The sequence below is a fragment of the Oryctolagus cuniculus genome, chromosome 21 (genome assembly GCF_964237555.1).
Source record: "Oryctolagus cuniculus chromosome 21, mOryCun1.1, whole genome shotgun sequence".
Taxonomy (NCBI): domain Eukaryota; kingdom Metazoa; phylum Chordata; class Mammalia; order Lagomorpha; family Leporidae; genus Oryctolagus; species Oryctolagus cuniculus.
This window is the reverse complement of record NC_091452.1, coordinates 24,762,482-24,776,660: the sequence shown is the minus strand read 5'-3', so window position 1 is coordinate 24,776,660 and position 14,179 is coordinate 24,762,482. Positions and strand designations below refer to the sequence as shown.

The following is a 14,179-nucleotide window of genomic DNA, read 5'->3' as shown; positions in this document are numbered from 1 at the left end:
CAGAGAGACAGAGGCAGAAAGAGAGAGAAAGAGGTCCTGCATCCGCTGGTTCACTACCTAGATGGCCGCAGCGGCTGGAGCAGCACCAGTATGGAGCCAGGAGCCTCCTCTAGGCCTCCCACATGGGTGTAGCAGCCCAAGGACTTGGGTCATCTTTTACTGCCTTCCCAAGCCATAGCAGAGAGCTGGGTCAGAAGTGGAGCAACCAGGATTCCAACCAGTGCCCAAATAGGATGCCAGCACTGCAGGCAGTAGATTTACCCACTGCACCACAGCACCGGCCCCACCACATGGTGGTTTTGATCTGCATTTCTGTTGTGATTAGTGATGTTGAACGTTTCTGCATATACCTCCTGTGTATTCTCTACTTTTGACAAATGTCTGTTCAGTCTTTTGACCATTTTTTATTTGTGTTATTTGTGGGGTTTCTTTGCTGATCAGTTCTATTAGTTTCTTGTATATTTTGGATATTACCCACTTGTACGTATAGTTGGCAGATATTTCTCCCATTCTGTTTTTTTTTGTTTGTTTGTTTTTTTTGTTTGTTTGTTTTTTGACAGGCAGAGTGGACAGTGAGAGAGAGAGAGACAGAGAGAAAGGTCTTCCTTTTTGCCATTGGTTCACCCTCCAATGGCTGCCGCGGCCGGCGCACTGCGCTGATCCAAATCCAGGAGCCAGGTGTTTCTCCTGGTCTCCCATGGGGTGCAGGGCCCAAGGACTTGGGCCATCCTCCACTGCCTTCCCGGGCCACAGCAGAGAGCTGGCCTGGAAGAGGGGCAACCGGGACAGAATCCAGTGCCCCGACCGGGACTAGAACCTGGTGTGCCGGCACCGCTAGGCGGAGGATTAGCCTATTGAGCTGCGGCGCCTGCCTTTTTTTTTTTTTTTTTAAGATTTATTTATTTATTTGAATGTCAGGGGTACACAGAGAGAGGAGTGGCAGAGAAAGAGAGAGAGGTCTTCCATCCACTGGTTCACTCCCCAGTTGGCCGCAACGGCCGGAGCTGAGCCGATCTGAAGCCAGGAGCTTCTTGGTCTCCCATGTGGGAGGCTATAGCAGAGAGCTGGATCGGAAGTGGAGCAGCTGGGTCTTGAACCAGTGCCCATATGGGATGCCGGCACTGCAGGCCAGGACGTTAACCTGCTGTGCCACAGAGCTGGCCCCTACATTTCCCCTATTTTCTTCTTCTTACAGTAGCCTCATAGGTTTGGGTCTTAGATTTAATTTAAGTCTTTAGTCCATTTCAAGTTGAGTTGTGTATGTGGTGGAAAAGAAGGTATCTTTTTTTCCCAGCACCATTTATTTTGTACTGAGTTTTTATTCTGGTCCATGAGTCTGTGTGCCTTTATGCCAGTACTGCAGTTTGGCTACAAAAGCTTTGTAGTATATTTTGTAGTATATTTTGAAGTCAAGTAGTACGGTGCCTCCAGCTTTGTTTTTTGTTTTTGTTTACTTTGAAAACCCAATTGTCTCTCCTAACAAAACTGTATGTAAGAGAGGGAAACAAGTCCAAGACAGGTTTGCATTGTGAGTTCATTCGTCACTGAAAAGGGTTTAGTGATTTGATCCATATATGAAAATGTGATTAAAGATAGATAGGAGCAATCTGAAAGAACTTGTAGGGGCCAGTGCTGTGGCGTAATGGGAAAAGCCACAGCCTGCAGTGCCAGCATCCCATATGGGCGCTGGTTCAAGTCCCACCTGCTCCACTTCCGATCCAGCTCTCTGCTATGGCCTGAAAAAGCAGTGGAAAATGGCCCAATTCCCTGGGCCCCTGCACCACATGGGAGACCCAGAAGAAACTCTTGGCTTGTGGCTTTGGATCTGCCGTTGCAGCCAATTGGGGAACGAACCAGCGAATGGAAGACCTTTCTCTCTGCCTCTCCTTCTCTTTCTGTGTAACTCTGACATTTAAATAAATAAATAAATCTCTAAAAAAAAAAAATACGATGTGTGGGGAGCAACTTGGACTAGACTAAGTTACTGGAATTAAGACTTATTCTGTGCATCTGCTCTCCCACAATATGGCGCTGGGAGAGGAGTAAACAGCTTCTGCACAGCTGCCTCCAGTTCAACCAATAAACTGCAGGAGCTGATCCTGATTGGAGGAGAGCAGCGTACTCGGTGTATGGGTAGCAGAGTTGGGATTGGTGGAAGAGGCTATAAAGGAGGAGAGAGACAACATGCACCAGGAACATCTAAGGGGGACATCTATCTGAAGGAACACCTGTGCAGCCCCCGAGAGAGCCGGCCGGCGGTGTGCCGCTCCCCCGCGGAAGTGGGGAAAGTGGCAGGGGGGCCCACCCCTCCACGGAGGTGGAGGGACAGCAGCCAACCCGGGAAGAACCAGCAGCAAACCCGGGGAGGGCCGAGCAGACAAAAGAACAGCGCAGGGTCCTGTGTCGTTCCTCCACAAAGAGGGGGAGCGACAACAATGATCAGTCCTAAGAGATCATAAAATATAATTAGAACATAAATAGTCAAATTAGCCAATCAGGATAAACAGTCTAGAAACTGACACAGATATACAGAACAATCCAGCATAAGGTGAGGCTGTCCTGGTAGAGGGACTGGAGAAGCCTGCGGAAATGCTCAGGACACTCCTCAGACGTCTGTGTTTTAGGATTTTTTGGTTGCGAGATTGATTTCCCTAGAGCTGTGTTCTTGTATACCCCTTGGACACTAGTGTGAAGATCTCTGTCTAGGGTATGTATCAGCAACCCCTTTGAGGGTTTTTACAGTGTGGTATTATGTGTCCAGTCAGGTTCAGTCGGGAGAAAGAAACCACACAATATTTTAAAGCTTGGGAAGTTTAATAGAACATACTAAACTATGACAGGAGATTAACGGCAAACGTAAAAGACTTCTGAAGGGTTTGCTGGGGCAGAGAGAGAGTACCCAGGGAAGGACAGGCCTGGAAGCGTCGTCGCCTCTGCGGGGTTGGCTTTGAGACTTAGTTGGGGAAGGCGTGATGGCCGCTGGGCAAGCAGTAAACAGCAACTCTGTGGAGTGTGGACGAGCTAAGCTTGGCAGGAAGGCGTGCAGAAGGCGTTGGGGTGCCGCTCTGATGTGAGGCCTGCAGTGTGTGGTGTTTGCTTCAGGGTGGCCACAGGCAGCAACCCTCAGGAAATCACAGTGCCTCTGAGGCCCTGGAGGCCAGCGGGCCAGGAGTGCTGTACGCGTCAGGAAGCCTGCAGCAAGGTGGTCACGGGCTGGGGTGCTAGGTCACAAGGGACCGCGTGCTTTGCCACACGGCTAACGAAGAGTTCCTCCAGATGCCTCCACAGATACCCACTTCCATGCAAGGCACTCATCAGTCATGTGACAGAACCGGGAAGAGAGCTCTCCCTCCTTCCTCGCTGGTCCTGCAGCTCCCTGCTGTGGCACAGCTCCGTGTCACAGACCCCCGAAGAGAGGCACTGACAAAGGGGAACTGAAGGACACGTTCGGAACTGAAAAGCAAGAATTTTGTTTGTAAAGATTTATTTATCAAGAGGCAGAGATACAAAGAAAGAAGGAGAGGCAGAGGGAGAGGTCTTCCACCCACTGGTTCACTCCCTAAATGGCTGCAATGGCCAGAGCAGAGCTGATCTGAAGCCAGGAGCCAGGAGCTGCTTCCTGGTCTCCCATGTGGGTGCAGGGGCCTGAGGATTTGGACCATTAGCAGGGAGCTGGACAAGAAGTGGAGAAGCTGGAACTCAAATTATTGCCCATACTGGACGCTGGAGTCACAGGCAAGTCCTTGGGCCCTTGCACCAACATGGAAGACCTGGAAGATGCTCCTGGCTCCTGCCTTCGGATCAGCATGGTGCACCGGCCGCAGTGCAGCCCGCGGTGGTCATTTAGGCCATCTGGGGAGTGAGCAAGTAGATGGAAAGGCTCTCTCTCTGTCTGTAACTCTTCCTTTCAAATAAATCTTTTTTTTTTTTCTTTTTTTCTGCTTAAAGACATTTCAATAGATGGAAAGGTACACAGTCACAGAGTTAATAAGAAAAAAAGGAAAGCAAAAATAGCCCGGAAATTTCAGAAAAGAAGTTAAATACGATGATCAGTCCTAAGAGTTAATAAAATATAATTAGAGTATAAACAGGCAAATTAGCCAATCAGAAAGTCTAGAAATTGGCACAAATACATAGAACAATTCAATATATGGTAAAGATGTCCTCTCAGATCATTGTTGGAAAGATGAACTATTCTGTAAATGGCTATCAGTACAACTGGATAACATTGAAAAGTAATAAAATTGGGTCTGTATCTTATGCCTTTTACCAGAATAAATGCCAGATAAATCAGATTTAAGTGTCAAAAATCAAATGGCAAGGGTGCTTGAAGAAACCATAGAAAATTTCTAACTGGAATGACAAACTGTAACACAGATCTAGAAATCAGAATAAGTGTGCTTCAAAAAGTTCATGGAAATTAAAGGCTTAAATTTGTTTGGGTTCCAAAAAAATGTTGAAAGCCATGCATATGAGAGATATTTTAAAAGTTCATGGAAAATGCCTGTTATGAAAATATAGAGGATTCAAAATTTTTTTCCACCAACATTTTTTATCCCATTTTCCCACCAACTTTCTGAAGTACCGTTGTACAAATAGATTGAAATATGAATAATGGGGTGGGGGGATATGTTTGGCCTAGAGCTTAAGATATACCTGCTTCCCATATTAGGGTGCCTGGATTTGATTCCAGACTCCAGTGATGGCTCAAGTGATTGGGTTGAATGCTTGAAGTTTGTATACCTCAAATAAAGGCTTCTGGGATTTAAAAAAAAAAAGGGGGGTGGTGGAGATGGAGAGAGAAGAAGGAAGGCAGGGAGGGAGGGAGGGAAAAGAAATAGCAATGGACTAAGATATACTTGAAAAAAAACTAAGATTGAAATTGAACCATATAGAATTTCTGAAAATATAAGTTCGAGTAATGAACCTAGAGCTGAGTGGGAGTTCACCCAGTCCCACTGGGTGGGAGAACTCTCTGGAACAGTTGTTTCCGAGTGCAACACAGAAACAGAAAGTATGGGTAAGAGCTGAGAAGAGAATTGAGAAGGCCTAGCAGACATCGTATTAATGTTCTAGGAGGAGAAAGAGAATAAGGGAGAAGGTAGTGTTTGAAAAGAGAAAGGCTGGTAACAAACAGGAATACCAAGCAGGAACAATAAAAAGAATTTCTTGCCAGTTGTATCATGAGAAAATAGCATACAAAGGTATTGGAACATCCCATCATACTCTGTTAATACACATAATTTTTATGTGTGTATTAAAAGCTTTTCCTTTAAATTGTAGGTATTGTTGTTTAGTTTAGTTTAGTTTAGTTTTTTTTTATTTATTTATTTGAGTGACAGAGAGAGAGAGAGGTCTTCCATCTGCTTGGTTTGCTCCCCAAATGGCCACAATGGTCAGAGTTGTGTCAATCTGAAGCCAGGAGCCAGCAGCTTCCTCTGGGTCTCGTACATGGGTACACTTGGGCCATCTTCTACTGCTTTCCTAGGCCACAACAGAGCTGGATCAGAAGTGGAGCAGCTGAGACGCGAACTGGCACACATATGGGATGCCGGCACTACAGGAAGCAGCTTTACCTGCTAACTCACAGCACTGGCCCCGAAATTGTTTTTTAAACTACAAAATAATATGGGCCGGCGCCATGGCTCACTTGGTTAATCCTCTGCCTGTGGCGCCAGCATCCCATATGGGCTCCGGGTTCTAGTCCCGGTTGCTCCTCTTCCAGTCCAGCTCTCTGCTGTGGCCCGGGAGGGCAGTGGAGGATGGCCCTAGTGCTTGGGCCCTGCACCCACGTGGGAGACCAGGAAGAAGCACCTGGCTCCTGGCTTCGAATTGGAACAGTGCCAGCCGCGGCGGCCATTTGGGGGGGTGAACCAATGGAGGGAAGACCTTTCTCTCTGTCTCTCTCTCTCTCTCTTTCACTGTCTATAACTCTACCTGTCAAATAAATTTTTAAAAATATATAAAATAAATTCTGAAAAGAAAAATGATTTTGAAAGCAGAGAACACTGTGAACAGAGATGACAAATTCTAGCAAACTGAATCCAGCAGCACGTGGAAAGATTTTACAGATGACTGTGTGGGATTTATCCCAGGAATGGGAGATTAGTGGATATAGGAAATGAGTCCACACAGTGGGTATACCATAGTCACAGAGGGGAGAAAACACATGAGCAAAAGATGGAGGAAACACTCGGCAGAACCCAGTGCCCTTTCATGATGAGAGACCCCGCACACTAGGAATTGAAATGGAGGAAGTTCAAATGGATAAAGGTCATCAAGATAAAATCATACTTAATAAGGTAGGTAGGACTGAAAGCGTTCCCCTAGGATCAAGAACAAGAAAAGGATGAGTAGCCGGCGCCGCAACTCACTAGGCTAATCCTCCGCCTTGCGGCGCCAGCACACCGGGTTCTAGTCCCGGTCGGGGCGCCGGATTCTGTCCCAGTTGCCCCTCTTCCAGGCCAGCTCTCTGCTGTGGTCAGGGAGTGCAGTGGAGGATGGCCCAGGTGCTTGGGCCCTGCACCCCATGGGAGACCAGGAGAAGTACCTGGCTCCTGCCATCGGATCAGCGTGGTGCGCCGGCCGCAGCGGCCATTGAAGGGTGAACCAATGGCAAAAGGAAGACCTTTGTCTCTCTCTCTCTCTCTCTCACTGTCCACTCTGCCTGTCAAAAAAAAAGAAAAGGATGAGTGCTGTTAACATTTCTGTTCATTCTACTAGAGATTTTAGGCAAGGCAAACAGCAAGAAAGTGAAATTAACAGTATTCACACTGGGAAGGAAGTAAAACTGGATCACAGACAAAGTTAACTTGTATTTGAAAAACCTTAAGGAGCCCTCTGTCAAAGCTAATGAGTGAATTCAGCAAGGGGACAGGATATAAGATCAATATACAAAAAAGAAAGAAGGAATTCACTTGTATTTTTGTGTACTAGCAATGAATAAAAAGGAAATTAAGAAAAAGAATTCCATTGATAGTCACCAAAAACTATCAAATAGTTGTTGAAAGAACTTAGAGATCTAAATCCATGTGAAGTGTCTGGTGTTCACAGTTTGGGAGACACACTGTTGTCACGTTGCTGCCACCCAGCAGGGTCTTCAGATTCATTGCAATTCCTATCAAAATGCCAACTGAATTTTTTTTTTCCATAAGTTGACAGACTGATCCCCAAATTCATGTGGAAACATTAGGGATCCAGAATAGCTAAAAACAAGCTTGTTTTTAAGTTATTTTATTTTATTTTATTTGAAAGAGTGATGGGGCCAGCACTGTGGTGTAGTAGGTTAAGCCTCCACCTGTGGTGCCAGCATCGTACATGAATGCCAGTTGGCGTCCTGACTGCTCTACTTCCGATCCAGCTTCTTGATAATAGCTTGGGAAAGGTAGTGGAAGATGGCTCAAGGGCCCCTGCACCCACATGGGAGACCCAGAAGAAGCTGCTGGCATCAGATAGGTTCAGCTCTGGCCATTGCAGCCATTTGGAGAGTGAACCAGCAGATGGAAGGTTCCCCTCTGTCTCTCCCTCTCTCTCTGTAACTCTGCCTATCAAATAAATAAATCTTTAGAAAAAAGAACACGTGTTTTAGATTAGATGGTGGTAATCAGTGAGTAACCTTGTGAATATCCTGGAAACCACTGAATTGTGCATTTTAAATGGGTGAACGTGGTGGTGAGTATACCAGAACTCCTTGGAGAGTTATTTTTGGTCTGGGGCCAAAAACAAGATGTGTATAGAATCTCTTGCCACATCAGAGGGTAACAAAGCTCTCATAGACCAAGGGGGTCTAGTCGGAGGGGTTCAGGAACCAGTGTGAAAAATTCCCACTGCCCACAGATGAGACAGGCTTGAACCTCAAAAACAATCAGTCCAGTAGACTGAGGCACATCAGATCACTCAGACCCCATGATGCAATATGAGCCGTTGGCAAACCAAGACCACTCACCGGCCATCTTTGGAGGAGGTTGGGGAATTAAGTCACTGTTTTGGAAATAGGTAACTAAAGGGAAAGGACCAAGCAACCGGTTCCTCTGGTTCCTGCCTAGTAAATGAAGAAGGAATGATAGACTGAGCCAAAATTTGACAGCTTAGTCCCATGTGGGTGGGTAGAGAGGTCTTCAGAAAGTTCGTGGAACATGCATAGTTATTTAAAAACTGTATGTGTTTAAAAAATTTTGGCAACAAAATCTTTTAATTCCATTCTCTATGAGCTGTTTGAGGCACTCATTTAATACACACCTGAGAGTCCCTACTAAATATAAAAATAGCACCGAAACCTCACTTTAACATTTAATTAATTGCCACTTTGAAAAAAATAGAGTATTTTCTATATATTTAGGTCGAAAGAACATGTTAAATGATACTAAGGTGACATAATTAAGAAAATTTGGGGACAGGTGTTTGGCACAGTCATTAAGAATCTGCTTGAGGCTGGTGCTGTGGCTCACTAGGCTAATCCTCTGCCTGTGGCGCCGACACTCTGGGTTCTAGTCCCGGTTGGGGTGCCAGTTCTATCCTGGTTGCCCCTCTTCCAGGCCAGCTCTCTGCTGTGGCCCAGGAAGGCAGTGGAGGATTGCCCAAGTGCCTGGGCCCTGCACCCACATGGGAGACCAGGAGGAAGCACCTGGCTCCTGGCTTCAGATCTGCACAGCACTGGCCTTAGCGGCCATTTAGGGGGTGAACCAATGGAAGGAAGACCTTTCTCTCTGTCTCTCTCTGTCTAACTCTGCCTGTCAAAAAAAAGAAAAAAGAATCTGCTTGGGACGCCTGCATGCTGTCTGTGTGTGCCTGGGTTTGAGTCCTGCACGCCAGCTTCCTGCTGTGGACTCTGGGAAGCTACAGCAGGTGATGGCTCAAGTACCTGGGTCCCTACCACCCAAGTGGGAGACCTGGATTGAGTTCCAGTCTCCTAGTTTTGGCCTGGCCAAGCCTTGGCTGTTGTGGGTATTTGGGAAGTGAACAAGCAGAGGAACCTTTCTGTGTCTCTCTCTTTCATATAAATAAAAATAAATTTTTAAAAATAGAAAATCTGGCCCTCAGGCCAAGTGATCCAATTTCTTCAACAAATAAATTATAAGATAAAAAGAACACAGGATAGCATGACAGTAACATAAATTAGGATGTTATTGATTGGAGTTTAAACCTTGTGTTCTTTGAGAAAAGGATAAAAATAAATATTGACTCACTTCAGTTTATATGCTATGTGCTCATTAAAATTCTCACCAGCCTCTTAAAGAATAGAGTGTAAAATTTCAAGCCATGAGCGAGGGCGGATAAAAAGACCAGTCAGCTAAGAGGGGGGAAAAAAAGCATTAAGAGCATAGAACAAAAAAGAAGTTACAAAGTAAGATAATGGGTAGATTTGTAAGGTAATTGGTAGAAATCTTAATACATTGTTCCCAGTAACATATATAAGAACATATTGTTCACATGAAACATACCTGAAACTTGTAACTAGAAGAACAGAAAGAATAGAATTAGGGGCTCACTAGGCTAATCCTCCGCCTTGCGGCACCGGCACACCGGGTTCTAGTCCCGGTTGGGGCGCCGGATTCTGTCCCGGTTGCCCCTCTTCCAGGCCAGCTCTCTGCTGTGGCCAGGGAGTGCAGTGGAGGATGGCCCAGGTGCTTGGGCTCTGCACCCCATGGGAGACCAGGAAAAGCACCTGGCTCCTGGCTCCTGCCATTGGATCAGCGCGGTGCGCCGGCCGCAGCGCACCAGCCGCGGCGGCCATTGGAGGGTGAACCAACGGCAAAGGAAGACCTTTCTCTCTCTGTCTCTCTCTCTCACTGTCCACTCTGCCTGTCAAAAAAAAAAAAAAAGAGAGAGAATAGAATTAGAAAACCAATATACTCTTCAGAGAATGTGAAGATTTGTTTTTTTCTATTTTCAGGCTAAAGAAGAAAGAGTTTAGTTTGGAAGAAATATATACCAACAAGAATTACAAGTCTCCTCCTGCCAACAGGTAGGTACATAGAGCTGAGAGAAGAGGAGCAGGAAGAAGTATGAAATGATTGATGTAAATCTACAGTCCTTCCACTCCCCAAGAGTCTCTGTGCAGTTAGTATGTTTAGTTCCCACCGCTTGACTTGGGAGCAGCAAGAAAGGAAAGAAATGCGTGTTGGGTGAGATTGGTACAGAAAACATTTTCACTTTGCACTTGTGTTTTTACCAAAGATGCCGACTTCTTCAGTTCTGATAATCACTAATCTTCAGATGCAGTTCCAAACACAAATACAGAAACAGTTTTCCTAGGCCACCGGTGAGTCTGAATTCAGTTCCGGTCGGGGCCTGAGCTGTGCAAGATACAGCAGAAGAGTTCCAGGATGCCACCCTAGGATTATGTACACGTGCGCGAATGTCCTATACACAGTGTGCATTGCAGCATTGCTGAATTATAGCAGAGTGTCGGAAACAATGCAGAATACTCATTACTGGGGTGCTCATTAAATTATAATCCATGGGGCCAGCATTGTGGGTAATGGGTTAAGCCGCTACCTGCAACACTTCCCTCCCATATGGGTCCTGGTTCAAGTCCTGGCTGCTCCACTTTGGATCCAGTGGGGAAGCAGCAATAGATGGCCCAAGTTCCTGGGCCCCTGCCACCACCTTGGAGGCTCAAGAAGCTCCTGGCTTCAGGCTGGCCCAGAGCTGCCCATTGCAGCCATTTGAGGAGTAAACCAGCAGGTGGAAGGTTCATTTACTCTCTGTCTCTCTCTCTAACTCTGCCTTTCAAATCTTTAATCCATCCTTAAATGGAATACACTGTACCTATAGACATTTAATATATACAGCTATTCAAAAATAAGTCAGATAATTTGCAATACATGGAACATGCTTTAAGTTTATGAGGAGGTCCAGAGGAGCCCAGTGTGTATAGTTTGCTGCTGTCTGAGTAAGGAAAAGCAGGAGGAAGAAGAGTTTGGCCTAGCAGTGAAGATGTGGTTAGGATGCCCCCATCTCATACCAGAGTGTGAGGGTCCAAGTCTCAGCTCAGTTTCTAGTTCCGGCTTCCTGCTAATGTACACCCTGGGAGGCAGCAGGTGCATGAAGGATTTGGGTCACTGCCACTCAGGTGGAAGACCTGGATTGAGTTCTCAGCTCCCATCCTTGGCTGGCTGACTTTTGGCAGTCATTTGGAGAAACAGGCTCTCAAGTAAATTTAAAAAAAAAAATTTTTTTTTTTTTAAGATTTATTTTATTTAATGGAAAGACTAAGGGTTACAGAGAGAAATAGAGCCAGAGAGAGAGAAAGATCTTCCATCCACTGGCTCACTCCCCAAATGGCCACAGTGGCTGGAGCTAAGCTGATCTGAAGCCTGGAGCCAGGAGCGTCTTCCAGGTCTCCCATGTGGGTTCAGGGGCCCAAGCACTTGGGCCATCTTCTTCTGCTTTCCCAGGCCATAGCAGAGAGCTGGATCAGAAGTGGAGCAGCTGGGACTCGAACTGGTGCCCATATGGGATGCTGCACTGCAGGCCAGGGCTTTAACCCACTGCGCCTCAGCTCTGGCCCCAAAAATGAAATATTTAAACTAACAAAATAAAGAGTATATGCCATGAGTCAACAGGCTGTATAGACTACAGACTAATCCTGGTGTTGGCTTTTTGTTTCTTTGTGGTTTTTTTGTATGGCCCATAAACTAAGAATGCTTCTTTTCTCCAAAAAGAAGAAAAACAAAACAATTTGTTTTTTGGTTTTTTATTTTATTTATTTATTTGAAAGGCAGAATTATAGAGAGGCAGAGAGAGAGAGAGGTCTTCCATCTGCTGGTTCACTCCCCAGATGGCCACAATGGCCAGAGCTGCGCTAATCCAAATCCAGGAGCCAGGAGCCTCTTCTGGGTCTCCCACACAGGAGCAGGGGCCCAAGGACTTGCGCCACAGTAGAGAGCTGGATCAGAAGTAGAACAGCTGGGACTCAAACCGGTGCCCATGTCTGGTGCCACAGCACTGGCCCCGAAAAGCGAAACAATTTGTAACAGAGGCCTATGTGGCTTATCAAGTTTAAAATAGTTTCTGGCCCTTTACAGAAAAGTGGAAATTCCTGATAATTTGTTTTATTTATGCATGTCTTAAATGACTTTTGGAATGATACACACAAAAAATTAGTGTTTCCTGGGTTTGGAGGTGGTGGTAAAATGTGTTATTTTTTCAGTGTTTGAATTTTATTTCTGTGTGCATTTAACACTTATAAATGCATCTATAGGTTTTTTTTGGGGTTTTTTTTTTGTTTGTTTGTTTTAAGATTGATTTTATTTTATTTGAAAGACAAAATTACAGAGAGAAGTAGAGACAGAGTGAGAGGTCTTCCATCTGCTGGTTCACTCCCCAGATGGCTGCAATGGCCGGAGCTGTGCCGATCCGAATCCAGGAGCCAGGAGCTTCTTCTAGGTCTCCCACGTGGGTGCAGGAGCCCAAGGACTTGGGCCATCTTCTACTGCTTTCCCAGGCCGCAGCAGAGAGCTGGATCGGAGGAGGAGCAGCCAGGACTTGAACCGGCGCCCTTATGGGATGCCGGCACTTCAGGCCAGGGCTTTAATCCACTGTGCCACAGCGCTGACCCCCTATGGGGTTTTTTGGTTTTTGGTTTTTGGTTTTTTTTTAATACTAAAAAAATAATAACAGGTACTGGCCAGAGTAAACAGTGTGGTAAGGATTAGTTAGTACAGGTAGATTTCAGACCCCATGGGCCGAAAGGGTTGGTGAGCTAGGAGATGCACCACGTGAGAGTTGGTCTGTTGGTGATTCGTTTTATACTCCATCCTCAGGTGTCTAGAGACCATCTTTGAGGAACCCAAGGAACGAAATGGTACGCTCATCTCCATCAGCCAACAGAAGAGGAAGCGGGTCCTAGAATTTCAGGATTTTACAGTCCCACGAAAGAGGCGAGCCCGAGGCAAAGTCAAGTTGGCGGGCAGCTTCACCCGGGCCCAGAAGGCAGCTCTGCAGAGTCGGGAGCTGGATGCCCTTCTGATACAGAAACTGATGGAACTGGAGACCTTCTTTGCCAAGGAAGAGGAGCAGGAACCGTCGGCAGGCTGTTGAGAAGCAGTTCGGTTTGGGAGTCTCCATTTTACATGTTTTTAGACCGCCTCGGAAGGGGTTGCCTAATTTTGCCCTACCGCCCAAACCACTCAAGATGCTCAGTCCGTGAGTTTTTACCTTTAAGGTGCAACCATTTAGGAACTGGCGAAGGAGGGAAGGAGGATCCTCTACTTCTACTGCTGAGATCAGAACCTCAGGAATGCTCCCTTTCTCCTGGAAACGGTCCTGTCCCGAATGGCATCTTGCCGTATCCTCCAGCCTCTGCCAGCCACAGGAGGAAGAAGCTGCGTATCTCAAGTAAACACTAGGATTCCGAGGACTCCCCGTATTTGCATGTCCGTATGAAAGTCCCGCTTTGTTTACGGTGGTGCTAAACCAAGATTATCTAGAAACGTGGCCCAGGGAGGGGGCCCCAGCGTCCTGTCCTGCGTCGTCTCCCCAGCTCCTGGCAGCCATAGAGGAAGGATGAGCTGTTGTGTTTTCTAGTCCCTCGAGTGTGTCTGCCCACAACCTGTTTGCGTAAGTGTGTGTGCGTGTGTGTGCTCATGTTGTATGCGTGTGTGGCTTTTCCCCATCATTTTCTGCCCTCTGTGACTGTGGGTCACCAGTGCCAGAGGAGCCCGTCCAGGCCCCATTCGGAGTAAGTTGCACTTTTTAATGTTGTGATGTTGATTATTTTCATTTGTTTTATTTCCTTTTATTTTTTTGTATTATTATTGCTGCATGTTTGGAGCCTTTAAATGTGATTTTTTAAAAACAATTTTCTAACGACATTAAGGAGAAGGAAAATACACGTGTCTTACACGGCAGGCATTGGCCCCAGCTGACGGGTGCGTGGAACAGATATTTTCTCGTTCGTGTGTTCCCAGCAGTCCCCTCCCCATCTCTTGCTTCTTGGTAACTCATGAGAGGGGCACCGTTTTCATGTGGGTTTCCTTCTTGCCCACTAGGTACATGTGTTTATTTTAGTGGTGGAAGAGCAGGTTTCTCTCCCAGTGATTTTAAAGACTCCCAAGATTGAGATTGAGTGTGGTCCCAGTGGGTTTTATCTGAAGTTGTAAAACACAACAAAGTTGAATACAACGGCTTGGCTGCTGCTGAAGGCCGACCCAGAGATTGGTAGCTGTCAGAGCGA

At 46.3% G+C, this 14,179-nt stretch overlaps 1 protein-coding gene across 10 annotated transcripts in view; it reads left to right on the top strand.

Annotated features, from left to right (window-relative positions):
- The window catches only part of PRR14L (proline rich 14 like), a 71,776-nt gene extending 57,905 nt beyond the window's left edge, over positions 1–13,871 (top strand). For all 10 annotated transcript variants that reach the window (XM_070065850.1, XM_008272160.4, XM_008272161.4 and 7 more), the window contains 2 exons: positions 9,893–9,964; positions 12,768–13,871. In XM_070065850.1, the coding sequence (XP_069921951.1) occupies positions 9,893–9,964; positions 12,768–13,044 (349 nt within the window). In that variant the 3' untranslated portion in view covers positions 13,045–13,871. The remainder of the gene's footprint in view (positions 1–9,892; positions 9,965–12,767) is intronic.
- The last annotated feature ends 308 nt before the right edge of the window (positions 13,872–14,179 follow it).